The following is a 25,973-nucleotide window of genomic DNA, read 5'->3' as shown; positions in this document are numbered from 1 at the left end:
GCAGGAGGAACCAGACAGAGATGCAAAACCTCCAAGAACAATGGACAACTGGCAATGACTAATGAATCCTGCACACCTAAATACCCCAGTCAGAGCTGCAATCAGCAGGGACACCTGCCCAGGATTGCAACCCAGGGACAACTGCATTACTACCAACAACCACCGGAGGGAACCCAAGAGCAGAATTCACAACAGTAACCGGTCCTGGGAGTCTAAGGGAGGGAACAGGTGCCTGATCCTGGGGGACAGAGGGAGGGAGCAGGTGCCTGATCCTGGGGGCCTGAGGGAAGGAGCAGGTGCCTGATCCTGGGGGTCTGAGGGAGGGAGCAGGTGCCCAGTCTTGGGGGTCTGAGGGAGGGAGCAGGTGCTCGCTCCGGGGGTCCTGAGAGAAGGAAGCTGATGCTCGGTTCTAGGGGTCTGAGGGAGGGAGCAGGTGCACGCTCCGGCGGCCTGAGGGAGGAAGCTGATGCTCGGTCCTAGAGGTCTGAGGGAGGGAGCATGTGCCCGGTCCTGGGGGCCTGAGGGAAGGAGCAGGTGCCTGATCCTGGGGGTCTGAAGGAGGGAGCATGTGCCCGGTCCTGGGGGTCTGAGGGAGGGAGCAGGTGCACGCTCCGGGGGCCTGAGGGAGGAAGCTGATGCTCGGTCCTAGAGGTCTGAGGGAGAGAGCAGGTGCCTGATCCTGAGGGACAGAGTGAGGAAGTAGGTGCCTGGTCCTGGAGGTCTGAGGGAGGGAGCAGGTGCCCAGTTCTAGAGGTCTTAGTGAGCTAGCAGGTGCCGGGACTTGAGGGTCTGAGGGAAGGAGCGGGTAATAATGAATCAGTATAACGTGAAGATTTTTTTTACACAAGTCCGGGGACGCCTCTTACCCTTCGTGAAATTTTGATTTTCTTTGTGCATCCAAAATACAAGTCCTCCAGGGAGAGGTAGAGATCTCGCTCGATCGGGGGGTCCTGTTTCTTCACTCCTCTTCCTCGCAGACCCCCAAATCCTGTATTCACTTCAGACCCGTCTGGTGAGAAAAAGTCTGGAGCAGAAACACAATGAAACGCATGAGCCGATGGCAGGAATTCACAGAAACCAGAGACGGACTGTATTCTGGGTGCAACGGGCGCCCCAAATGATAAGGGGCCAGTCCAGGACCCCATCACGTGTCTGGTCTGGGGGGTCCCGATCCACAATCCCCCTCCCTCCGCCAGATCAACCCGTCACCGGATCTTACCTGCAAATGGATTATCTCCCCCAAAAAACTCCTTGAAGGTCTTGTCCGGATTCCCGTGATACACGTACCCAGATGTCCAGGCGTCCGGACCCCCGAATTCTGCCGGGATCCCGCCCTTCAGACCCTCCTCTCCGAACTTATCGTAAGTCGCCTTCTTCCTGGCTGCTCGGAGACGAGGGGGGATGAGTACAGGAGGGGACGGGGGACATGTCGCCTCTTCACCACCACAACATTCAGCAGAATCCACATGTGAACACGCGCAGATATTGCTCGCAGCTGAAGGTTTGTTACAGTTGCATCCTAAACGCATCATGTGACAATGTATCGGTGCAGGTAACACGTCTCCTGCTGTATCCCACTGTAACAAACCCTCAGCTGTGAGAAGGCTCAGGTGGGTTTACTCACGGTCACTGAGAACATCGTAGGCCTCGGCGATCTGGCGGAATCGGTGCGGGGCGGACGGCTCCTTATTTTTCAGCGGATGATACTTCAGTGCCCACTTCCGGTACCTGGACCCCCCAAACAAATGTACACGGGGGGATTAAAAGGGGCTCTGTAGTCAGTGACCGAAAATCCGGCAGTTTTAGAATCTACGTTTATTATTTTTGGGGTTTTTACTCTAATCTGAGCAGGATAATGAAATCCCTGCCAACCTGGAAACCGTCAGCAAGCTGCTGCTGACGGATCTCACAGCAGGACGCATAAGGCGCAGTGCGCGTGACATGACGATCACTATAATTGGCAAAATCTAAGGACATTTCAATTCAAAATTTATAGAAAATGTGAAGAAAAAAAAAATCTAAACATCCAAATTGTCATTTGTCGCTTTCACAAAAAAGTTATACCAAAAAAACTACAACTCCCATAATGCCTAGATAGCCACAAGCAGTGGGGGCATGCTGGGAGTTGTAGTTTGGCCACGGCTCGCCCACACTAGCTGATAACTCTTACGCTTTTTTAATGTCGGCATCCCCGGCGCTGCGGGTTATCTCCAGCACCGAGTAATAATCCTGCCCCATGACGATCCCGGCAGCTCTGCCTGCTGTTACTAAGGACGCCCGGCCGCGGTGCACCTCGGGAGACAAACACCACGGTTGCCACGGTGATTCTCACTACGTACCTCCTCGCTTGTAGTTCCACGTACGGCCTAAAGGTGGCAGCAGCATATAAACGTTCCACTTCGATCTTCTGACGGGGCGTAACATGGAGGTTCTGGGAACTGTAGTCCTTTTCGTTTGACTTTCCTTTAGTTTGTACTGGGAGCTGACTACAACTTCCGTCAGCCCTTGCGCGCCGAATGCAGGTACAAGAGCTCCTAATGTGATCCGGTGCCGCTGCTACTCCCTGCTGCCCCGGGATCACGGTATGGATGCCCATGGGCGGGGTAATGATGGCTGATGGCCGGAGATAGTGATATTATGGCTGCAGGGGGCGGGAGTTATCCAAAACCTGCGCATGTGGTCCGTATTACTGAGAATGAGCAGCTTGTGGAGACAGGGAATGATTGACGTTCAAAGTAGCCAATGGCCGTGAGGGCTTCCTGGCATTCTGCGCTGTGATTGGCTGTGCATGTTACAATGGGCGGGGCCACTTCAGGTCATTCTCAGTCTAATTAAATGGCCTTTGATAAGCCATATATGGGCAATAAAGAGAAATATAGTGACTAGTAATAATGTCTCGCGCTATGTTATCTGACAAAGCTGACGTGTATTGGTTTTGGAGATGCCCTCGAAATGAACAAACGTCTATGTCCGTCTTGAGCGCTGTGGTCGGGACAGGTCAGAAATGCGAGCGACGGTAATGTGACCGTGCTAATATTCATAACAGAAGACGAGACAGAGATCATGCCCACATATATAGGAACACCTCCACATATAAGAATAGCAACATTGTATTTTATTAACAAACCTACAAAAAAAAGGACCTGTGAGAAACAAAACAATTAAAAACACTTACAAATTGCAAATGTGCAAAAAATACCTATCCAACATGTCGTGCCCTAATATGGGGGCGATGACAACCCCCAAAACGTGTGTAGCCCCCTATGAAGATGATGTTAGTACAGAATACAAGTAATGCAAATGCTGAAAGCCCCATCCTGCAATGTAGTGTCACTATCACAGTACCACACAGACCCAACCAGAAGGTGCAAGATTCTACCGCAATGATATTTAGCTGCTCAAGACGTCAGGCACATGACCAAAAGTAAAAAAGAACTGTGGCGAGGGAACGAAAAAACAAGAGAACCCAATCCTCAACCCGAAGCCCCCTGATACCGACAGTCCAGAAGATGCTGCATCAAGTCATGTGACGTGGGGAGACAGGATGGGGGATAGGTTCCCGCGGGTATCGCCGCCCTAATCGCGTAGCATGTTATGTCACAGTTCTATATACATCTCTCATAATGATAGGAAGCGTTAACCTGCGTAAAGAAACAACTGCGCACATGAAGCACAATGCGGCCGCCACCATCTTGTGAATGCCCAAGCCCGGACTGAACAATAAAGTTGTGTTAGATGGCTACTACGCATGCCCGAGGACGAAAGAGCAACTTATGGCTGGCCAAGGTCATCACTACTGCGCATGCGCAAGGTCGAAAGAGCAACTTATGGCTGGCCAAGGTCATCACTACTGCGCATGCGCGAGGTCGAAAGAGCAACTTATGGCTGGCCAAGGTCATCACTACTGCGCATGCGCGAGGTCGAAAGAGCAACTTATGGCTGGCCAAGGTCATCACTACTGCACATGCGCGAGGTCGAAAGAACAACTTATGGCTGGCCAAGGTAATCACTACTGCGCATGCGCGAGGTCGAAAAAGCAACTTAAGGCTGGCCAAGGTCATCACTACTGCGCATGCGCGAGGTCGAAAGAGCAACTTATGGCTGGCCAAGGTAATCACTACTGCGCATGCGCGAGGTCGAAAGAGCAACTTATAGCTGGCCAAGGTAATCACTACTGCGCATGCGCAAGGTCGAAAGAGCAACTTATGGCTGGCCAAGGTCATCACTACTGCGCATGCGCGAGGTCGAAAGAGCAACTTATAGCTGGCCAAGGTAATCACTACTGCGCATGCGCGAGGTCGAAAGAGCAACTTATGGCTGGCCAAGGTAATCACTACTGCGCATGCGCGAGGTCGAAAGAGCAACTTATAGCTGGCCAAGGTAATCACTACTGCGCATGCGCGAGGTCGAACGAGCAACTTATGGCTGGCCAAGGTAAGCACTACTGCGCATGCGCGAGGTCGAAACAACAACTTATGGCTGGCCAAGGTAATCACTACTGCGAATGCGCGAGGTCGAAAGAACAACTTATGGCTGGCCAAGGTCATCACTACTGCGCATGCGCGAGGTCGAAAGAGCAACTTATGGCTGGCCAAGGTAATCACTACTGCACATGCGCGAGGTCGAAAGAACAACTTATAGCTGGCCAAGGTAATCACTACTGCGCATGCGTAGAAGAAATCACCGGCGCATGCGCAACACACAGCACCGCACTGAATGGAGCATAGTGATTCTAATAAAGGTGGACCACTAATGCTACAGCATCATCTAATGTTTAATATGTCCAACACTGACCAAGTGAGGAAATACCTACAGTTATGTACCAATAAATAAAGTCATGATCTTTTGAACATGCAGGGATGAATTTGTACAAGAATATATACAGAAAAATAAATAATAAATGTTCAACAAAGCAGCTCCTGCTCACCAAAGATCATGACTTTACCCCGAACAAGGAACCTTTTGACATTTAGACATAATATACATATGGGGTAACATATATCACATCTCCATAGAATGATATGTCGGATGTAGCCCACGTAACAGCTTCCAACAGATAGATAGTAATTATGTTCATAGAAGGATAAGATAGAAATGACATCCCCAAATTTTGGGTGTCAGTTATTGGCAAATATGGAGCCTTTCAGACCTTAGTTTGGGTTTGATACTATAGTCCAAAAGATGGGACATAAGTATCAATATATCAGCGCGGATAAAGACCACAGAAGCACAACAAGGTTATAAAGTATAAATATCCATATAGCGACACGTACGCACGAAAGATGGTTATTATTATCGCTTTTCTATATTGATGACGTATGGTACTGTGATATTGTATACTAACGCCCCAGCACACGGCATAGAAAAATTGTTATTAATATTAATTTCAAAATATTCGTGACATATGGTACTGTGATATTATGGTAACAGACCACGGATTCTGCCCAACACTTGGTCCACAGTCACCACCACGGATTCTGCCCAACACTTGGTCCACAGTCACCACCACGGATACTGTCCAACACTTGGTCCACAGTCACCACCACGGATACTGCCCAACACTTGGTCCACAGTCACCACCACGGATACTGTCCAACACTTAGTCCACAGTCACCACCACACATACTGCCCAACACTTGGTCCACAGTCACCACCACGGATTCTGCCCAACACTTGGTCCACAGTCACCACCACGCATACTGCCCAACACTTGGTCCACAGTCACCACCACGGATTCTGCCCAACACTTGGTCCACAGTCACCACCACGGATACTGTCCAACACTTGGTCCACAGTCACCACCACGCATACTGCCCAACACTTGGTCCACAGTCACCACCACGGATTCTGCCCAACACTTGGTCCACAGTCACCACCACGCATACTGCCCAACACTTGGTCCACAGTCACCACCACGGATTCTGCCAACACTTGGTCCACAGTCACCACCACGGATACTGTCCAACACTTGGTCCACAGTCACCACCACGCATACTGCCCAACACTTGGTCCACAGTCACCACCACGGATTCTGCCCAACACTTGGTCCACAGTCACCACCACGCATACTGCTCAACACTTGGTCCACAGTCACCACCACGGATTCTGCCAACACTTGGTCCACAGTCACCACCACGGATTCTGCCAACACTTGGTCCACAGTCACCACCACGGATACTGTCCAACATTTGGTCCACAGTCACCACCACGCATACTGCCCAACACTTGGTCCACAGTCACCACCACGGATTCTGCCCAACACTTGGTCCACAGTCACCACCACGCATACTGCCCAACACTTGGTCCACAGTCACCACCACGGATTCTGCCAACACTTGGTCCACAGTCACCACCACGGATTCTGCCCAACACTTGGTCCACAGTCATGACTCGCATGTTGTGATGTCTGCTCTCATGGTTTTCCATAAAATGAGATGCGACTGATGAAATCGGTCTGTCCTTTTCCTTATCCCCTCTAGCCTTGCCTGTGTTTGATCTATGTTGCTGAATCCTTCGTCTGACTTCCTGACTTGTTTGTCCAACATATATCTTCGGGCGTGAACAAATTAGTAGGTAGATCACATTCCTGGATCGGCAGTTGGAATATATTCTCGTTACTTTCAACTCTTTCTGGAAAAACCAAGAGCGTTAGTAGATCAGTGGCAATCATATAGGGACACACATTACAGCTGCCGCAGGGGACAGATCCCTTAAGGCGGCTTCCTGTCCCCAGTCTCGTAATTCATTACTTTTGTTTTTTTTCTCCGTCCCGCAGCCGACATCGACCCTTGAAGATGGAGATCCCCTTTATGGATCACGTCCGACACTCGCTGATGATTGACAGGAACAAGGATGTGATCATAGACAAGCTCCTGAACCTGACCCTGGAGATCATCTGTCTGCTGACCGGAGAGGTGGGAGATACCATGCCAGTTTCACATTCTGCATCCTCCAATCAGGAGCCAGAGGAATAAGCCCCTCCTCCCTGACTCTTTAGAAACATTACACGTGTCATGTGATGTCTATCGGTTCTGCTGATTGGCTGAGGGGTTTGTCCTAGGGATAAAGATGGGAAGATATTTCCCAGCCCCTGACTGGCACTTTGTGATGCCCTTTAACCCCTTGCTGACATCTGCCATACGTTTACAGCTTGTCTTGAGCAGAGCACCCTCCGTACACCACAGCAGCCGGTACAATCGGAGCTAGACCAGCCATGACAACGGATCCCCAAGGTTCCAACATGGCGGCGATGGTCTAGTCTGTGTCTGTCGGCCCCCTGCTCAGCGCAGTCATGTCAGTACAGTGAGGCTCGGGCTTCATAGGAGATCGGTCCTCTCACACTACACTAAAGAGCTGCAGTATAAAGTATGGGGGATCGATGGATCGCAGGGTCAAGTCTCATAAAGGGACTAAAAAACCTTTTTCGGGGGACATTTCAACACTGAATTTATTGTTTTCTAATTTGATATTCCCTGTAACCGGGCCGAGCATCTCCTCCCCGGTTACAGGGGAAATTCAGCCTCCTGTCTGGATATTCTAGGACCCCACAGTTTCTGCTTCCTCCCTATACATAGCGATCACATGATCATTGAGTCCAGTGGAGGAAAAGCTGTTAAAGAACCTTTTTTTTTTTAATTAATCCTTTTCTTTCCATTGAAGGATGTTATGAATATCATTGTGATCACGGGACATTAATACTGTACCTTTTACTTTTAGGATTATGTTGTTATGAGAAAATCAGGGGACCCCTGCATCACGGAGAAGAAGGGACGCCGTTCGTCAGACACACGTACCAAGGGTCCGAGTCTAATGACGGTGGAGTCTCCTCCAGCACCTGTAACTGCAGAGAATCCCGCCCGGAGGATCCCAGCACCTGCCGAGAATACTTATACCGAAAATGTGCGTCCCTTTATTATAGGGGGAGGACCCTCGTATAATGAGAAGTTCTACAACTTTCTCATGTTTCAGTTTTGTCGTTACGTTCAGGATCTCCGCTTGCTCTCAGTGAATGGAACTTTTTTTTAATTTAAATCCGGAGACTGAAACATTGTCCTGACCTAACAGCTGAGGGTTTGCTGCAGTTGTATCCAGTCCAGACTGACCAGCACCGATGCATTGGTATAAAGTAGACTGACCAGCACCGATGAATTGGTATAAAGTAGACTGACCAGCACCGATGAATTGGTATAAAGTAGACTGACCAGCACCGATGAATTGGTATAAAGTAGACTGACCAGCACAGATGAATTGGTATAAAGTAGACTGACCAGCACCGATGAATTGGTATAAAGGTCTAGGTGCAGGACATAGAGACATGATGCAATAGCAACAAACCCCCAGCAGTGGGATGTTTTACGTCTGTTCAGGTGAGACGTATTTTGGGCAGAGTTGTTGTTTTCTGTATGCATCGAGGTCCGCTACTGAACGCGTGCATCCTGTCCTCTGCAGGTTCCCATAAAGTGTGAGGACGCCGTGATCTTCACGTGGGACTGTTTGGCGGATGAGGAGGCGGTTAGTGGACTGGAGCTGCGCTGCTCAGCCAGTAAGTTTTCAACGTATCTCTTTGCATAATTGGGGGTCACCCAGACAGGACGTGTCGGGGGGGTATCGGGTTCACACCTTGCAAAGTACACTAAACTGAGCTGCGGCGGAGGGGGACACCAGCTGTATGTAACCGCTGTAGTGTCGAAGGGTGGAGTACCCCTTTAATTCCTTCCTGTCCTGCACCAAAAATGTGCAACGCTGAGAGGTGGAGCTGAACGCGCAGCTCCATCAGTACGAGCACGGCGCGGACCCTGGAGCGTCACCAGCAGCGGGTGTCAGATGTGTCATCCCGGCTGTTGTTCTATGCTGTGACAACTGGGAACCGCAGCGCCTAAGCAGTTAGACCAAGGTGGTCCATCTGTCAAATACGGCAACAACACAATTCAGCTCACCCTTGATTAAAAACAAGTAAGTTTCTAGTGCGGAGAAGTCGGAGTCTCGTCTCTGCTGGATGTTGATATTGCCTGTGAAAGAGTCCAGCTTCTATCCATAAAATCAAATCCTTTATGTCATGATTAATATAGATATGGCAGCACTATAAAATATGCCCAGGCATCATGGAGGACAAGGGGTGCAAGGAGATGAAACCGGATGCGTTTTGAATGACTGCTGCGTTCTTAAACTCAGTCTGATGAAGTGAGAGCCAAAGTGAAGCTTTAAGCTATGTTCACACATTAAGTTTTTGCTGTTTTTTTTTTTTTTGTCAAGTTAAAGCTGCTTACAAAAAGCAGGTTTTACTTTGTCTTTGCGCCCTTTTCTGCTTTGTCTTTGCTGCCTTTTTCCGCTTTGTCTTTGTTGCCTTTTCTCTATCGCCTCTCATTGGGGGACACAGGAACCATGGGTGTATGCTGCTGCCACTAGGAGGCTGACACTATGCAAATAAAAAAGTTAGCTCCTCCTCTGCAGTGTACACCCTACCGACAGGAAGTAGGATATTCAGTTTAGCTTAGTGTGAGTAGGAGGTGGACACGGGTCTTTCATTAGACCCCTATCTACCTCAACGTGCGTTGTTTTCTTTCAGGTTTTCCGGAAGGGATACAGGGTGAACAGTCACACCTGTAGTCCCACAAAGCGGACTATGAGTACGGCGTGTACTGCCACCCCGTATCCTCATAGATCCCTCTCCAGGACCAAGAGCCTAGCACACAAGCGTGCTTAGAAGTCCGGTCCTGGCTCCGTCCCCCGCCCACTCGCCCACCAGAGCCTGTCGGTTGGAGGAGACGAGGACGTCCATCACAGAGCCGTGGACGTCTCATCCCCCTCAGGTTAGTAGCGGACGACGTGGGATGTTTAGGTGAGTATTCCCTATATCCCCCAGATCTTTCCCTGCCCACCCTCACAGTGTGGGGGAGTAGAAGTTCCTATAGGCGCGCTGCACGACCCTTTATGGCGGCGCTGATCTTATTTTAATAGGGATCTAAGGGTCCCCTAGATGAGCTTATCTCGCGCGGTAAAGGCCGCCGCGCTTCCCCCTTCCTATCCCTTTCATCCCTGCGGCCTCTCTGTTCGGCGGCCGCAATGTCACCTCTTACAGGGGCACCACTTCCCCCTGCGGCTCCTACGAGCTTCGGCGCTGCGAGGCGGCGTCTCCTATATCCGGTGGCGCCGACCTCTAATTTAGGCCCCGGCTTCGGCCGGGGCCTACTTCGGCGCCGCGACCCTGGCAATTTCGTTCCCTCTGGCGGCCCTCGCAGGCGGCCGCGCTGCTCTGCGGCGCACTGCTCCGGAGCCGCGGTCTCTCTCCGGCGGCGCCGGCCTCTAATTTAGGTACCGGCTTCTGCCGGGACCTACTTCCGGTACCGCGCTCCTCCACTTCCGTTTTTTTCGGGCGGGCTTTCTCCCGCCCGACAATCTCTTTACTCCCCGCCCACCGGCGCCATCTTGGTGCTCCCGGGCCAATGACTTCTACGCCGCTGCTTGCCGCTACTTCGCAGCAGGGCGCACGTTCCAGTGCCCTTTCAACGGCCACCACATTGGCCAGCTCACGCTTTCTCCAGCGGGGTCCCCTGCATCCTCCTTAGGTTGCCGTCTCATCGCTTGTGCCCTGGACCTGTGCCATGATGCCGGTCGCAGCTACAGCCGGGAGCAGTCTACAGGACTCTACTATTACTGTGAGTAACTCTGCTATGCAGTCTATTACTCCTCTCTCCTGTTCCCCTAACCTTTGGGCATCATTTAGTGGGTCTGCTCCCAGGCCTAATCCTATAAGGAGCGCGTTCCCGTCCTCCTGCTTCCTCTTGTCAGCTGCAGCAACTCCCTGTCCAGGAGTCCCTACCAAGGGTGAGACCAAGACCCATGATTATCCCGGGAGGGCTTTCCTTCTGTCTCAGTCTGGGGCGGACCTCACCAGGATGTCACGCCTTTGGTGTCCGTGACTGACCGCAATGGCTAGTGGGTCATAGGTTTTTCCGACGAGCCTTGTTCAACTCAGGCCACAAGAAGGGATACAGGGTGAACAGTCACACCTGTAATCCCACATTATGGACTATGAGTACGGCATGTACCGCCACCCCGTATCCTCACTGATCCGACAACAGGACCATGATCCTAGCACACAAGCGTGCTTAGAGGTTCGGTCCCAGCTCCATTCCCCACCCACTCGCCCTCCAGAGCCTGTCGGTTGGTGGAGACCAGGACGTCCACCATCAGCCTCATGGACGTCTGATAACTTTCTTTCCCGCTCCATCTTGCCCTCTGGTCTGGACCAGTGAGATCCCTCTTCCTCTCCTCCTCTCTCTCTCTCGAGAGAGAAACTGACTTCCTTGGGCATGTTTGCAGAGGAAGTTTCAGATGCGATCAACCAGACCCTAAGCATCATGGATACCTCTACGGAACCCGCAGAATAGGCGGTTTTCGTTTAGACGGTCAAACCACCTTCCAAGGTCTTTGCCCCACACACTGAACTTGTAGTGGTACTTACCAGGGGAAATGCGAGCCATACCAGATGCTTTCAGACAGGGAAGCGTCTCGGCATCCTATATTCCTTCTCTCCTGAGCTCATCGCTAGCTGGACTGATTCCTCGGCAATTCTGGACTCGTCAGTTCCCAGACTGTCTGCCAACTTGGCATGGGTTCAAAGGATACAACTATAGATCCGCTGGATAAATTAGCCTTTGAAACGGCTGCTTCTACTTTGTGCCTCGGTCATTGCCTCTACCTGGGTCTCAGGGACCATAGATAGATGGACCAAACAGCCTTGTAAGAGCACCCCGGCTGGAGCTCCTCCGGGGGAGCTAGCTGACCTGACGGACCAAATTTCCTATGCAGGGAAATATTTAGTATCTGCCTCCCTAGATGCGCAGCTTGTGCAGCTCACGCGTCCAGCAATATGGTGACCATCTGACGCAGCAGGCGGACTTGCCTTCAAGAAGTCGCTTACCGGCCTCCCCTTCCAGGGCGCCTGTCTCTTTGGCTACATGCTGGAACAAATTATTAATGACGCCACGGGAGGCACGAGTTCCCTTTGTCCTTTGTTTTGTGGCGTCAGAATATTCCTCTAGCTAACACAGACTGCGATCTCGTCTGGCTAGAGAAAAGGCTCCCTTTACGCCTATCCCTTCCCGGCGTTCCCGCAACTCCCATGGTTGGTCCACCAGGCCTAGACCTGGCAGATCTTTCTCGGCATAACTCGTGCCAATGGCCCAGCGTTTCTTCCAGTTTGGGCGGGCATCTCCTGTCTTTTTCAGGGATGCTTGGCTAGCTTCGGTGGAGGACGCTTAGATCAGGGAGGTGGTATCCTCCGGATACAAGATACGGTTCGCGGCCCGGAATTGCTTCTTCGAATCCCGACCTCTAAAAGTCCTCCTCTGATCTCGGGTTTCTTTGCGTCCATTTCCTTCTCTTTGTTCGGAGGTTATTGTTTCCGTTCCACAGCAGGTACGCTTCACAGGTTTCTATTCAAACCTGCTTGTAGTGCCGAAGAAGAGCGGTGCTGTTCGACCCATTCTGTCTCTGAAGTTAGTGAACAGAAGGCTCCGCCTGCGGCATTTCAGGATGAAGTTCCTCTCTTCAGTCCTGGCTTCCATGGATCCACAGGCATCCTGTGCTCCATGGATATCCTAGATGCCTTGCTCCATGTCCTGATTTTCCTTGAGGATCAGGGGCCTAGTGCTCTTTCCATACCTTGAAGTCATCCTCATCAAGTCTCGGGCCCAGAAGGGTCTGACCATTGTCCTCGACTCCCGGTCCCGTTTCTGGTGGCTGGCCAACAGAACAAAGTCTTGTCTTGTTCCGAGTCAGCGTCGCGTCCTCTTACGCATGTTGTTCGACACCGCCGGGGGTTTTTCTTCTTGAGAAGCGGGCAATTCTCCATACGGAGTTCGCTCTCTGCAGGGTCCTCGGCTGCCTTCCTACCGTTCAGCTACGACGTTACTGTGATGCATGGTGACAGCTCCGTAACAGTTCTCTTTTGCGCTGTTCCACTTGAAACCAATTCAGCAGCCCATTCCTCAGTGGGACACGTCTGTACTGTCTCTGGATTCTCCAATCCGACCGATTCTAATAGTCTCTCAACTGGTGGCTGTCATCCCCTCTCATTCCCCAGGTCCGGTCCTCCCAAGGCAGGTGGTGACGACGGTCACCAGCCTCCCCGGCTGGGGTGCGTTTTCTCACCATCCATCATTGAAGGGGGCTTTGGTCGGAGCAAGAGTCCTCTCCGCCGATCGATACCCTTGAGATAGGGGCCTTTCTTCTATCCCTGAGTCTCTGGGAAGGCTTCTCAGAGGTCTGCCAGTCAGAATCCAGACGTCCAATGCTTCAGCTCTGGCTTCTGTCAATCGCCAGGGAGGGAATCAGTCTCTTGGCAATGGCGGAGGTATCCAATATCCTCCTCTGGGCAGAGGCAACGGTTTCTGCACTATCTGCTGTGCATATCCCCGTGGTGGATTACTAGGCCGCAGTGTTTTCTCTGCCGCGACGGCCTTGCGGCAGGACAGGGGTTCCTGCTTCAGGAGGTCTTCCTTCAATTTTGCCTTTGATGAGGAACTCCGGACACGGATCTACTGGCGGCCCGTCTGCTTAGGAAAGTTCCACCGTTTGTTTCCAAGTCCGCGATCCTCTTGTTGTGGATACCGATACTTTGACCATTCCTGGGTCGCAATTTGTATTTCCCTTTCTGTTCCTCTCTTCCCTTTCTTCCCAGGCTGTTGAAGATCAATGCGGAGGGGGTGCCGGTCATTCTGACCACACCACATTGGCCCAGAAGGTTCTGGTTCGCTGAGATCGTCCATCTTCTCGCGGACTCCCACTGGAGGCCCCCAGTCTGGTCAGATCTTCTGTACCAGGGACCCATCTGCCGCAGAGTTCTTGGTGGCTCAAGTTAACAGCTTTGCTGTTGAAACCTTCCATTTTGGCTGTTTTCTCTAGGCAAAACTTGATGCTGGTCTTGCCCTTAGTTCTCTGAAGGGTCAGATAGCGACCTTTTCCATCCTTTTTCTGAAGTCCCTTTCAGAGGTCCTTAGCTACTGGCTATCACGGTACAAAGATTTATATACATCCAGTTCTCAGATCAGAACTTTTCTTCAAGGAGTGGCGCATTCGGCTCTCCCGTACCAGACTCCCGCGGATCCCTGGGACCTCAATCTTGTTCTGGAGGCTCAGTGGGGTTCCCCCCCTTGAACCCCCCATGAGGCCTCACTGTCCTGTCCCGCAAGGTGGCGTTTCTGGTGACCATCACCTCCATTAGGCGCGCCTCGGAGTTGGTGGCTCTCTCCTGTCTCCCCATTTCTTGGTTTTTCACCAGGATAAGGTAGTTTTACGGCCTTCGTCGCCTTTTCTTCCCAGGGTGGTGTCCTCCTTTTACTTGAATAAGATCGTCCTTCCCACCTTTGTCCTGCTCTGGGGCGTTCGCTGAACAGGCTAGCCTGGTCATGGCGGTGAGGATCTATTTGTCTAGGACCGCCTTCTTTAGGAAGACTGACTATCTTTTTGTCATTCCAGACGATACGTCAAGAGGCCTGCCGGCCTCCAGGTTACGATTGTTCTCTGGATCAGACCTGCCATTCTGGAGGCTCACCGGGTCAAGAACAGAGTGATTCCTCCTGGTATTAAGACTCACTCTGCCCCGGGCAATGGGTGCCTCCTGGGCGGTACACCATGGGGCATCCGCCCTACAACTTTGCTAGGCGCCAACCTGGTGTTCCGTTCACTCTTTTCCCAAGGGTTATAAACTCCATACCTGCGCTTCGACAGTTACCAGCCTAGGCGGAAGGATCTTGCAGGCGGCAGTGGTGATTCCTCCGACCTGAATGGAGTTTTTCTGCTGTTCCCACCCCAGGGACTGCTTTGGGACGTCCCATGGTTCCTGTGTCCCCCAATGAGAGGCGATAGAGAAAACAGGATTTTTGGTTGCTTACCGTAAAATCTGTTTCTCGGAGCCTTCATTGGGGGACACAGCACCCTCCCAAGTTGAACAGCTCTGTTTATTGTGTTATACTGTTAAAGTTTGTGTTCTTTGAACGCTCTTTGAGTGTTTGAATCTGTTAGACTGTAAAGCGCTGCTTAAGTTTGTTGGCGCTGTATAATTGAAGATTATTATTATTATTATTATTATAATATTATTATTCTTTCTCGTTTACACGTTGTTTCTCCTACTGCTTTCTCACTAACTGAATATCCTACTTCCTGTCGGTAGGGTGTACACTGCAGAGGAGGAGCTAACTTTTTTATTTGCATAGTGTCAGCCTCCTAGTGGCAGCAGCATACACCCATGGTTCCTGTGTCCCCCAATGAAGGCTCCGAGAAACAGATTTTACGGTAAGCAACCAAAAATCCTGTTTTTTCGCTTTGTCTCTGTTGCCTTTTTTCGCTTTGCCTCTGTTGCCTTTTTTCGCTTTGTCTTTGTTGCCTTTTTCACTTTGTCTTTGTTTGCCTTTTTTTCGTTTTTTTCGCTGCCTTTTTCCGCTTTGTTTTTGTTGTCTTTTTCCGCTTTGTCGCCTTTTTTCGCTTTGTCTTTGTTGCCTTTTTTCGCTTTGTCTTTGTTGCCTTTTTTTCGCTTTGTCTTTGTTTGCCTTTTTCCGCTTTGTCTTTGTTGCCTTTATTCGCTTTGCCTTTGTTTGCCTTTTTCCGCTTTGTCTTTGCTGCCTTTTTCCGCTTTGTCTTTGCTGCCTTTTTTTCGCTTTGTCTTTGCTGCCTTTTTTTCGCTTTGTCTTTGTTTGCCTTTTTACGCTTTGTCTTTGCTGCCTTTTTCCGCTTTGTCTTTGCTGCCTTTTTTCGCTTTGTCTTTGCTGCCTTTTTCCGCTTTGTCTTTGCTGCCTTTTTTTCGCTTTGTCTTTGCTGCCTTTTTCCGCTTTGTCTTTGCTGCCTTTTTCCGCTTTGTCTTTGCTGTCTTTTTTTCGCTTTGTCTTTGCTGCCTTTTTCCAGCTTTGTCTTTGTTGCCTTTTTTCACTTTTTTGCTGCCTTTTCCCGCTTTGTCTTTGTTTGCCTTTTTTCGCTTTGCCTTTGCTGCCTTTTTCCGCTTTGTCTTTGCTGCGTTTTTTCTCTGTCTTTGCTGCCTTTTTCCTGCTTTGTCTTTGTTGCCTTTTTTCGCTTTTTTGCTGCCTTTTTCCGCTTTGTCTTTGTTGCCTTTTTTTCGCTTTTTGCTGCCTTTTTCCGCTTTGTCTTTGTTTGCTTTTTTTCCGCTTTGTCTTTGTTGCCTTTTTTTGGCTTTGTCTTTGTTGCCTTTTTTTCGCTTTGTCTTTGTTTGCCTTTTTCCGCTTTGTCTTTGTTGCCTTTATTCTCTTTGTCTTTGTTTGCCTTTTTCCGCTTTGTCTTTGCTGCCTTTTTCCGCTTTGTCTTTGCTGCCTTTTTTTCGCTTTGTCTTTGTTTGCCTTTTTACGCTTTGTCTTTGCTGCCTTTTTACGCTTTGTCTTTATTTGCCTTTTTTCGCTTTGTCTTTGCTGCCTTTTTCCGCTTTGTCTTTGTTGCCTTTTTCCGCTTTGTCTTTGTTGCCTTTTTCCGGTTTGTTGCCTTTTTTCACTTTGTCTATGCTGCCTTTTTTTCGCTTTGTCTTTGCTGCCTTTTTCCAGCTTTGTCTTTGTTGCCTTTTTTCGCTTTTTTGCTGCTTTTTCCCGCTTTGTCTTTGTTTGCCTTTTTTCGCTTTGTCTTTGCTGCCTTTTTCCGCTTTGTCTTTGTTGCCTTTTTTTGTTTTGTCTTTGTTGCCTTTTTTCGCTTTGTCTTTGCTGCCCTTTTTTTCCTGCTTTTTTGTCTCTTGTGCATGCTGATAAAGTTTAGTGCATTAAAAGGAAAAAAAAAAACAAATTCAACTTCATAAGGTTTTTGGCACCAAAAATGCAGCAAAACCTAATACTTGTGTTTTTTTTGCTTAGTTTTTGCAATATTTTTGCACTATCCATTGCTTTCAATGGGTGAAAGTGACCTGCTGCATTTTGCAAATTCCAAGCTCTTATGACAAAGCAGTCAGGAAAAAAGAAACCAAGGTGTGTGCAGGAGATTTCTGAAATCTCATTGACTTTGCAGGTACTATAAAACACAGCTAAAAATTTGCATAAAAAAGGTGCAAAAACGCAGCGTGTGAACACGGCCTCAAAGCTGCAGAATGGTTGGAACGATTAATTGATTGGTTAATTACTTGGAATGTGTGATGGTCGGGCTCTGAATCCGTCAGAAGGCAGGCAGGAAGAAAAAGAAAAATTTGAGATTATGGAGCTATGATGGAAAAAATTGCCGTCTCTTTTTAAACGGTTAAATAAGTAACAATTACGATGTGGTAAATTTGTAAAAAAAAAAAAAAAATTTTTCATTTTGCCCCAAGAAGATTCTGCCCGAAATCATCAGAGAATTTTGGAGCCGAACGGCTGCGTTCAGCAGGACTGTGCAGAGCCTAAAGGAAATCAGGTGTCAGGTGAGTGATCAACTCTGCTGTGTGGGATCAGCGGTGGCTACTATTAAAGAATAACCGTCATATATATATATTTATTTTTTTACATAACTCTCAATAGTATGTGCAAATATAAGAAACTTTGTAATATACAGTGGGGCAAAAAAGTATTTAGTCAGTCAGCAATAGTGCAAGTTCCACCACTTAAAAAGATGAGAGGCGTCTGTAATTTACATCATAGGTAGACCTCAACTATGGGAGACAAACTGAGGATAAAAAAAACAGACAATGTGATTTTCTGGATTTTTTTTTATTTTATTTGCATTTTATGGTGGAAAATAAGTATTTGGTCAGAAACAAAATTTCATCTCAATACTTTGTAATATATCCTTTGTTGGCAATGACAGAGGTCAAACGTTTTCTGTAAGTCTTCACAAGGTTGCCACACACTGTTGTTGGTATGTTGGCCCATTCCTCCATGCAGATCTCCTCTAGAGCAGTGATGTTTTTGGCTTTTCGCTTGGCAACACGGACTTTCAACTCCCTCCAAAGGTTTTCTATAGGGTTGAGATCTGGAGACTGGGTAGGCCACTCCAGGACCTTGAAATGCTTCTTACGCAGCCACTCCTTCGTTGCCCTGGCGGTGTGCTTTGGATCATTGTCATGTTGAAAGACCCAGCCACGTTTCATCTTCAATGCCCTTGCTGATGGAAGGAGGTTTGCACTCAAAATCTCACGATACATGGCCCCATTCATTCTTTCATGTACCCGGATCAGTCGTCCTGGCCCCTTTGCAGAGAAACAGCCCCAAAGCATGATGTTTCCACCACCATGCTTTACAGTAGGTATGGTGTTTGATGGATGCAACTCAGTATTCTTTTTCCTCCAAACACGACAAGTTGTGTTTCTACCAAACAGTTCCAGTTTGGTTTCATCAGACCATAGGACATTCTCCCAAAACTCCTCTGGATCATCCAAATGCTCTCTAGCAAACTTCAGACGGGCCCGGACATGTACTGGCTTAAGCAGTGGGACACGTCTGGCACTGCAGGATCTGAGTCCATGGTGGCGTAGTGTGTTACTTATGGTAGGCCTTGTTACATTGGTCCCAGCTCTGCAGTTCATTCACTAGGTCCCCCCGCGTGGTTCTGGGATTTTTGCTCACCGTTCTTGTGATCATTCTGACCCCACGGGGTGGGATTTTGCGTGGAGCCCCAGATCGAGGGAGATTACCAGTGGTCTTGAATGTCTTCCATTTTCTAATTATTGCTCCCACTGTTGATTTCTTCACTCCAAGCTGGTTGGCTATTGCAGATTCAGTCTTCCCAGCCTGGTGCAGGGCTACAATTTTGTTTCTGGTGTCCTTTGACAGCTCTTTGGTCTTCACCATAGTGGAGTTTGGAGTCAGACTGTTTGAGGGTGTGCACAGGTGTCTTTTTATACTGATAACAAGTTTAAACAGGCGCCATTACTACAGGTAATGAGTGGAGGAAAGAGGAGACTCTTAAAGAAGAAGTTACAGGTCTGTGAGAGCCAGAAATCTGGATTGTTTGTTTCTGACCAAATACTTATTTTCCACCATAAAATGCAAATAAAATGATAAAAAACACAGACAATGTGATTTTCTGGATTTTTTTTCTCAGTTTGTCTCCCATAGTTGAGGTCTACCTATGATGTAAATTACAGACCTCTCATCTTTTTAAGTGGTGGAACTTGCACTATTGCTGAATGACTAAATACTTTTTTGCCCCACTGTATCTCATCAGAGAAATTTTGATTCTTTCTCCTGCTGGACAGACTTTTCAATCTTAAAATTCTCAGTTCACAGGTAAAATGTGTCTTCACTGTAACAGATTTCGCATTATGGAGTTAGGAGATGACAGTTGGTGCTCATAAAGATCTATGGAACTGGCAACAGATGGTCGCTGCTTCTCGCTCCTCCCCTCTCCATAGACTCTTGTGAGCACCAACTGTCATCTCCGTAATGGGAGAATCTACTGAATGCAGATTGTACCCGTGAATTCAGAGGAAATGATCAGTGCAGGAGGAGAAAGAAGCGGATTTCTCTGATAATATTGTATTTTTCCCTGTGCTATTGATTAAATAAAAATGTAAACTTTGGTTAATCCTTGAATATTGATCCTCTGGTTTCTCATTACTGTTTTATCTCTGCAGCTGCACTTAGTACAGGAAGCCCCCTGAGAAAATGTGGGACCCCCCTGTGTGGCAACCAGCAGGAGAGCCAGGTACATGGGCCGCACCGGCGACAGTCTGGGGAACATTAATCCGGATTATCCGATAATCCGGCACCTGTCAGATCTTATTTACACGGAATTAGTCCCTTTATGGACAACCCCTTTAAGGTGTCATAATATGACTGTTTGTATATGGCAGGCCGAGTCGCCGGGGGATGGGATGTTTCCTCAACACTGTAAGGAGGAGGACGAGGCGGCCATTCCTGAGGACGTCGGGTCAGGTAAGGCAATAACCGCTATGACCTGATTACCGGTCAGGATGGATCTAGGAGTTCTCCATCATAGTATCAGTGGTCTAGGGACTGTGAGGGGAGACACCAGCGACTGCCACCTTTAACCCCCTGACATTCGGGTGCGGGTCTAGAAGCTGTGTTATACAGCCGGCATCCACTGCAGATAAATTGGCAGCCCATTAACAACCCCTTTAACTGCCATCTTGCTACTCCCGTGAAGCCAAGACATGTGCTGGGCGACATAGGAGAGTACAATTATCACTACACACTGCTATACTGTACTATTACACTATACAGGACAAGTGATCAAACAATCGCAGGGTTAAGTCCCCAAAAATCTAAAAAAATAAAAAAATTGTAAAACATAAAAGACTGACTCCCCTTTGGCTTTTTCCTAGTTAAAAAAAATAAATAAAAAAATAAATAAAAAAATAAATAAAAAATGTGCTATCATCGCGTCCGTAAAATTGAGATCTACAATAACATAAAATTATTCAAGCCGTAAAGAAAATGGAAATGCCAGAATTGCTTTTAAAGGTTTTTTCTTTTTTTTTCCCCCACCACTAAATTCTAGAAAAAAAATTAAAAACTTATATAATTGTGGTATCGCTGTAATCTCACTGACGTGGATAATCATGAGGTCAGATCATTTTTACCCACAATAAACGCCAATTAAAATTAAACCCAAAATACAACGGCTGAGTTGCGACTTTTTTTTTTCCACAATTTTACAGATTTTTTTTTTACTGTATTTATTACATTAAAGTGAATAGTGACACGCGAAATTACTCATCGTCCCGCTAAAAAACAAGCCCTCATATGGCGATGTCACCGGAATAATATAAAAACGTGATGGGTCTCTGGAGATCGGCAGGGAGAAAACGAACGTGTGAGAATGATCAAGCAGCTGGTTACTGACAACAGCTTTTAAACCGATGGGTTGCCATGATAAAGACCCCAGTGGCCGCCATCTTGGTCCTCCTGTGAAGCTCAGACATTATATATTATTTATATATTGGGGCAGATATATGAAGAGAAAATCTGTCTTAGTTGCCCATAGCAACCAATCACAGCTCAGCTTTCATTTTACCAGAGCCTTTTAAGAAATGAAAGCTGCTCTCTGATTGGTTGCTATGGGCAGCTAAAATAAATGAGGCCTACACAGCCTGTGCCGATTTCTTTTTTTTTAAAGCAGGCCCCTTTTGTCATCCAATTCTGACAGCACCAACCCCGTAATGTAATAAGTACATCCCAGGGTGGGACGGGGCTAAAGTGAAAGGAAATGAAACCGAAAATGTTCATTCATTGTGACTGGCTGACGAGGAGACACCAACATGGCTGACACTGGCTGCTGCCGGACGGCGACGTCCTGCACCGGAGACTGCAGCCTGAGGGTGAGGGGCGGAGGGTTCAGACTTTCAGTTTTGGCTGGAGGTCCCCTTTAATCTTGCGCAGGTGGAGAGGATTCCGCGGACCGCCTCCTTCACTGCCCGATGGCGGCCTGTACCGACGACTTCATAGAGGAGGATAATGAGGCGATGACGCCGGAGGATCAGGTAGTCTGTCACATCATGTACTCCGTACCCCCGTATACCGCCGTCACTTCTAACCCGCGGTCCTGTATTACAGTCCGATGTCAGCGACTGGATCCGTCAGCAGCCGTGTAAGGAGGAGGCCGCGCCTGACTATATAATCTCCGGTAAGGAAGTCACCTCAGACGAGCGGCAGCCATTGTGTTTTGGGATCTATAAGTACCGAGCGACCGATGTATATCCATATAGTAATGATTGCAGAGGGAACACCGTATTCTGCAGTGTATGGCGGCAGAGCACAGGATCGTATACTGTAGGATTATTACTGCATAGTGTACATTATATTGCAGTATAGCACATTATTCCATATATTATTACAGCAAACACCGTATGGAGGACAGTGGTGGGCCGCACATCTACCAAATTAATTTCTCTTTTTTGCTACAGCCAAATTGCCCCCCAATATATAACATCCGGCCTCTGGTGTATAACTCAGCCCAGTTGCCCCCCAGTGTACAACATGTGGCCCCTCGGCCCTGCTGTATAACCTCATGCCCCATTAACCCCGGTGTGCAACATCTGGTCCCTTGCTCCTATGTATAACATCCAACACCATTTGCCCCCCGATGTATAACCTCCGGCCCCCCACCGTGCCATCAGCCTTTACTAACATGTGACAGAGCGGCCGGTGGTGCAGAGCTCCTGATACCAGTGTGGTCCTGTAATAGGAGCAACCGGGGAACAAGTCCGTCCATTACATTTCTTCCTCCTGAATCTTCCCCCATCTCTTGTTAGTGCTGTTAATGAGAAGTTGAAGGAACTGTAGCAAGTGGAGACCTCGTAACGTTGTCACCACCGCTCTGCTGACCCCATAACGGCAGAGTCCAGACCTCCTGTAGTATCAACACAAACACTGCGCCCCCCGCCAGGAGCTTTATGGCCGAGCAGCTGCATGCAGTCATACACAATTGCTCAGTTTGGCTGGACGGCCAGGTCTAGGAAGACTTCTGGTGGTCCCAAACTTCATCCATTTAAGGATTATGGAGGCCGCTGTGCTCTTAGGAACCTTGAGTACTGCAGAAATTCTGCTGTAACCTTGGCCAGATCTGTGCCTTGCCACAATTCTGTCTCTGAGCTCCTTGGCCAGTTCCTTTGGCCTCATGATTCTCCTTTGGTCTGACATGCACTGTGAGCTGTGAGGTCTTATGTAGACAGGTGTGCGCCTTTCCTAATCAAGTCCTATCAGTGTAATTACACACAGCTGGACACCAATGAAGGAGTAGAACCATCTCAAGGAGGATCACAAGGAAATGGGCAGCATGGGACTTACATATAAGTGTCTGAGCAAAGGGTCTGAATACTTATGACCATAGGATATTTCAGTTTTTCTTTTTTTGCTAAATTTGCATACATTTCTGTTTTTTCACTCAAGATTGGGTGCAGAGTGAACATTAATGAGAAAAAATTAACTGTTTTTTTTTAATTTACCAAATGGCTGCAATGAAACAAAGAGTGAAAAATGTAAAGGGGTCTGAATACTTTCTGTACCCACTGTATATGGTAATATATCATTATATAATAGTGCAGCACAGTGTAGTATGTGTATATTGGATACTGTAGATCAGTGTTCCCCAGCTCCAGTCCTCAAGAGCCACCAACAGGTCATGTTTTCAGGATTTCCTTCGTATGGCCCAGGTGTTGGAATTCTTGCCTGGGCAGGTACTACAAGTCTCACCTGGGCAATTCTAAGGAAATCCTGAAAACATGACCTGTTGGTGGCTCTTGAGGACTGGAGCTGGGGAACACTGCTGTAGATTATATAGTGTTACTTTATTCTGCTTTTCTTCCTTCATTCTATATGTTCTCACTGATGGGACCGTGTACCATTGATCTCGCTCACTGCAGGTCCGACCGTCTCTTCACTGGACGCGGTGACGATTCGCCATTGTTTGCAGACCCCAGGACATGTCCGCAATCCCTCGGACCCCGCTCCCGGCGAGCAGTCCCCCTGTACAGATAGCCTGTTCTTCTGCTCCATCTGCGGAGTTCACTTCGGTTCTGAGACGGCTTTCGCCGCTCACCAGCGATTCCACACCGAGGAGAAAACCCATTCCTGCGCTTACTGCGGCAAATCCTTCAGCCAGCGCTCTCGCCTTCTGTCACATAAGAGGAAGCACACGGGGGAGAAGCCGTTCTCGTGCCCGGTGTGCGGACGCTGCTTTGCAGAGAGATCTGCGCTCGTTACTCATCAGCGGATCCATTCTGGAGAGAAGCCCTTTAACTGCACCGAATGCGCCCGCAGCTTTGTCCAGAGATCCAGCCTCGTCAAGCACCAGCGCATCCACACCGGCGAGCGGCCGTTCGTGTGCTCTCAGTGCGGACGTAGCTTCTCTCAGAGCTCCAATCTCGTGCGACACCAAAGAATACTGCACCAGTTTTTATAGAAGCCCCCCCATTGACTGTTCTGTAGGCGGCTCCTTGGGTTTGTCTCCACTCATTGCGGAAGGAACCATTTTTATTAGGGGTGGATGAATATTAGAATGCAACATCTCAATGTATGGAAGTGAAGGATGTCTCAGAACAGGCATTGCTGTGTGGATGCCTCGGATATGAAGAAAGACAGAAATGTGACAGCCGGCCCTGAGCACCCAGTACCAGATCTGATGGGGGACATGGAGACGAGGCCGTGATCCCTGTGAGCCTTTATAGCTAGTGAGCGTGGCATTTAGGAACCGGGGCGCTGCCCCCTCTAAGGCGGGCGATAAACACTTGCATTCAATAACTATTAATGTACAGTCCTTATAATTAGCTATAAAGTTGCCAGATACAGTGGGGAAATAAGTATTTGATCCCTTGCTGATTTTGTAAGTTTGCCCACTGACAAAGGCATGAACAGTCTATAATTTTAAGGGTAGGTTAATTTTAACATTGAGAGATAGAATATAAAAAATAAAATCCAGAAAATCACATTGTATAAATTATATACATTTATTTGCATTTTGCAGTCAGAAATAAGTATTTGATCCCCTACCAACCATTAAGAGTTCTGGCTCCTACAGACAAGTTAGATGCTCCTAATCAGCTCGTTACCTGCATTATAGACAGCTGTCTTACATAGTCACCTTTATAAAAGACTCCTGTCCACAGACTCCATTCATCAGTTAGACTCTAACCTCTACAACATGGGCAAGACCAAAGAGCTTTATAAGGACGTCAGGGACAAGATCATAGACCTGCATAAAGCTGGAATGGGCTACAAAACCATAAGTAAGACGCTGGGTGAGAAGGAGACAACTGTTGGTGCAATAGTAAGAAAATGGAAGAAATACAAAATGACTGTCAGTCGACATCGATCTGGGGCACCATGCAAAATCTCACCTCGTGGGGTATCCGTGATTATGAGGAAGGTGAGAGATCAGCCTAAAACTACACGGGGGGAACTTGTTAATGATCTCAAGGCAGCTGGGACCACACTCACCAACAAAACCATTGGTAACACATTACGCCGTAAAGGTATAAAATCCTGCAGTGCCTGCAAGGTCCCCCTGCTCAACAAGGCACATATGCAGGCCCATCTGAAGTTTGCCAATGAACACCAGGATGATTCTGTGAGTGATTGGGAGAAGGTGCTGTGGTCAGATGAGACAAAAATTGAGGTTTTGGCATTAACTCAACTCGCTTTGTTTGGAGGAAGACAAATGCTGCCTATAACCCAAAGAACAACATCCCCACTGTCAAGCATGGAGGTGGAAACATTATGTTTTGGGGGTGTTTCTCTGCTAAGGGCACAGGACTACTTCACCGCATCAATGGGAGAATGGATGGAGACATGTACCGTAAAAACTCTTATTTCTCACTGCAAAATGCAAATAAATTTATATAATTTATACAATGTGATTTTCTGGAGATAATTTTTGATATTTTATCTCTCAATGTTAAAATTAACCAACCCTTAAAATTATAGACTGTTCATGTCTTTGTCAGTGGGCAAACTTACAAAATCAGCAAGGGGTCCAATACTTACTTCCCCAATTGTATATACGGCCACATGCCCTGGATCTGGTGGTCTAGTGCAGTGAGGATCCAGGGTCCCTGGAGAGCTAGGGCAGTGGGGATCAGACGCCCATGGTGGTCTTAGACGGTGGGAATCCGGCGTCCTTGTTGGTCTAGGGCAGTGGGGATCCTACGTCTCTGGTGGTCTAGGGCAGTGGGGATCTAGTCTTTTTATGGTCATCCAATGCAGTGAACATCCAGTATCCCTGATGGTCTAATAAAGTGAAGAGGTCCATGTAATGGTCCCTGATAGTCTAAGGCAGTCAAACGGTTAATTTTAAGATCGTAATCCTTTAAGATCATTCAGATGAGAGCATGGAGGGTAGAGAGCGAGGAGCTGCTGTTACTGTACAGCCCCATCGTTCTCGGCATGATTGGGCGGAGTAACGGACTGCTCTGCCCCATCGTTGATGGAGAGCTCATTCTGTGCAGACGCAATTCTGCACCGTGTACAGATCAGGCAATTTGTATTTTCGATAACTAATATTATTATCTATCTGTCAATCCAAAAGGTTAATAAACCTGAATATTTAAGAAAGTC

The 25,973-nt window shown here is 48.2% G+C and overlaps 2 protein-coding genes across 4 annotated transcripts in view; one reads left to right on the top strand and one right to left on the bottom strand.

Annotated features, from left to right (window-relative positions):
• The window catches only part of DNAJB13 (DnaJ heat shock protein family (Hsp40) member B13), an 8,497-nt gene extending 5,799 nt beyond the window's left edge, over window positions 1–2,698 (bottom strand). The window contains exons 1-4 of one of the 2 annotated variants that reach the window (XM_077298786.1): window positions 2,340–2,698; window positions 1,625–1,728; window positions 1,220–1,381; window positions 867–1,024 (exon numbers count right to left, since the gene is read on the bottom strand). In XM_077298786.1, coding sequence (XP_077154901.1) covers window positions 867–1,024; window positions 1,220–1,381; window positions 1,625–1,728; window positions 2,340–2,596 — 681 coding nt within the window. In that variant the 5' untranslated portion in view covers window positions 2,597–2,698. The other variant, XM_077298787.1, reaches the window with a different exon arrangement.
• Window positions 2,465–25,973, top strand: LOC143817394 (uncharacterized). Of its 2 annotated transcripts, none has more exons than XM_077298784.1 (10): window positions 2,465–2,582; window positions 6,776–6,914; window positions 7,717–7,899; window positions 8,449–8,542; window positions 17,294–17,383; window positions 19,535–19,605; window positions 19,754–19,835; window positions 21,303–21,403; window positions 21,477–21,546; window positions 23,285–25,973. In XM_077298784.1, the coding sequence occupies exons 2-10, from the start codon at window positions 6,795–6,797 to the stop codon at window positions 23,821–23,823; spliced, it is 1,350 nt and encodes a 449-aa protein (XP_077154899.1). In that variant the 5' UTR covers window positions 2,465–2,582; window positions 6,776–6,794; the 3' UTR covers window positions 23,824–25,973. The 2 variants fall into 2 exon arrangements, with proteins under 2 accessions (XP_077154899.1, XP_077154900.1); XM_077298785.1 differs by having other exon boundaries at window positions 17,297–17,383; window positions 23,285–25,967.

This window comes from Ranitomeya variabilis, chromosome 3 (genome assembly GCF_051348905.1).
Source record: "Ranitomeya variabilis isolate aRanVar5 chromosome 3, aRanVar5.hap1, whole genome shotgun sequence".
Lineage (NCBI taxonomy): Eukaryota > Metazoa > Chordata > Amphibia > Anura > Dendrobatidae > Ranitomeya > Ranitomeya variabilis.
The sequence above is the reverse complement of the archived record's forward strand: the minus strand, read 5'-3'. Positions and strand labels throughout refer to the sequence as shown.

What these genes read in the sequence shown, in the direction of transcription:
- LOC143817394 (XM_077298784.1), top strand. Translation starts at nt 6,795, where the DNA reads ATGGAGATCCCCTTTATGGATCACGTCCGACACTCGCTGATGATTGAC. An exon ending in TCTGTCTGCTGACCGGAGAG is followed by an intron (nt 6,915 to 7,716) that starts GTGGGAGATACC and finishes TTTTACTTTTAG; the next exon opens with GATTATGTTGTTATGAGAAA. An exon ending in TCCTGAGGACGTCGGGTCAG is followed by an intron (nt 19,836 to 21,302) that starts GTAAGGCAATAA and finishes AATCTTGCGCAG; the next exon opens with GTGGAGAGGATTCCGCGGAC.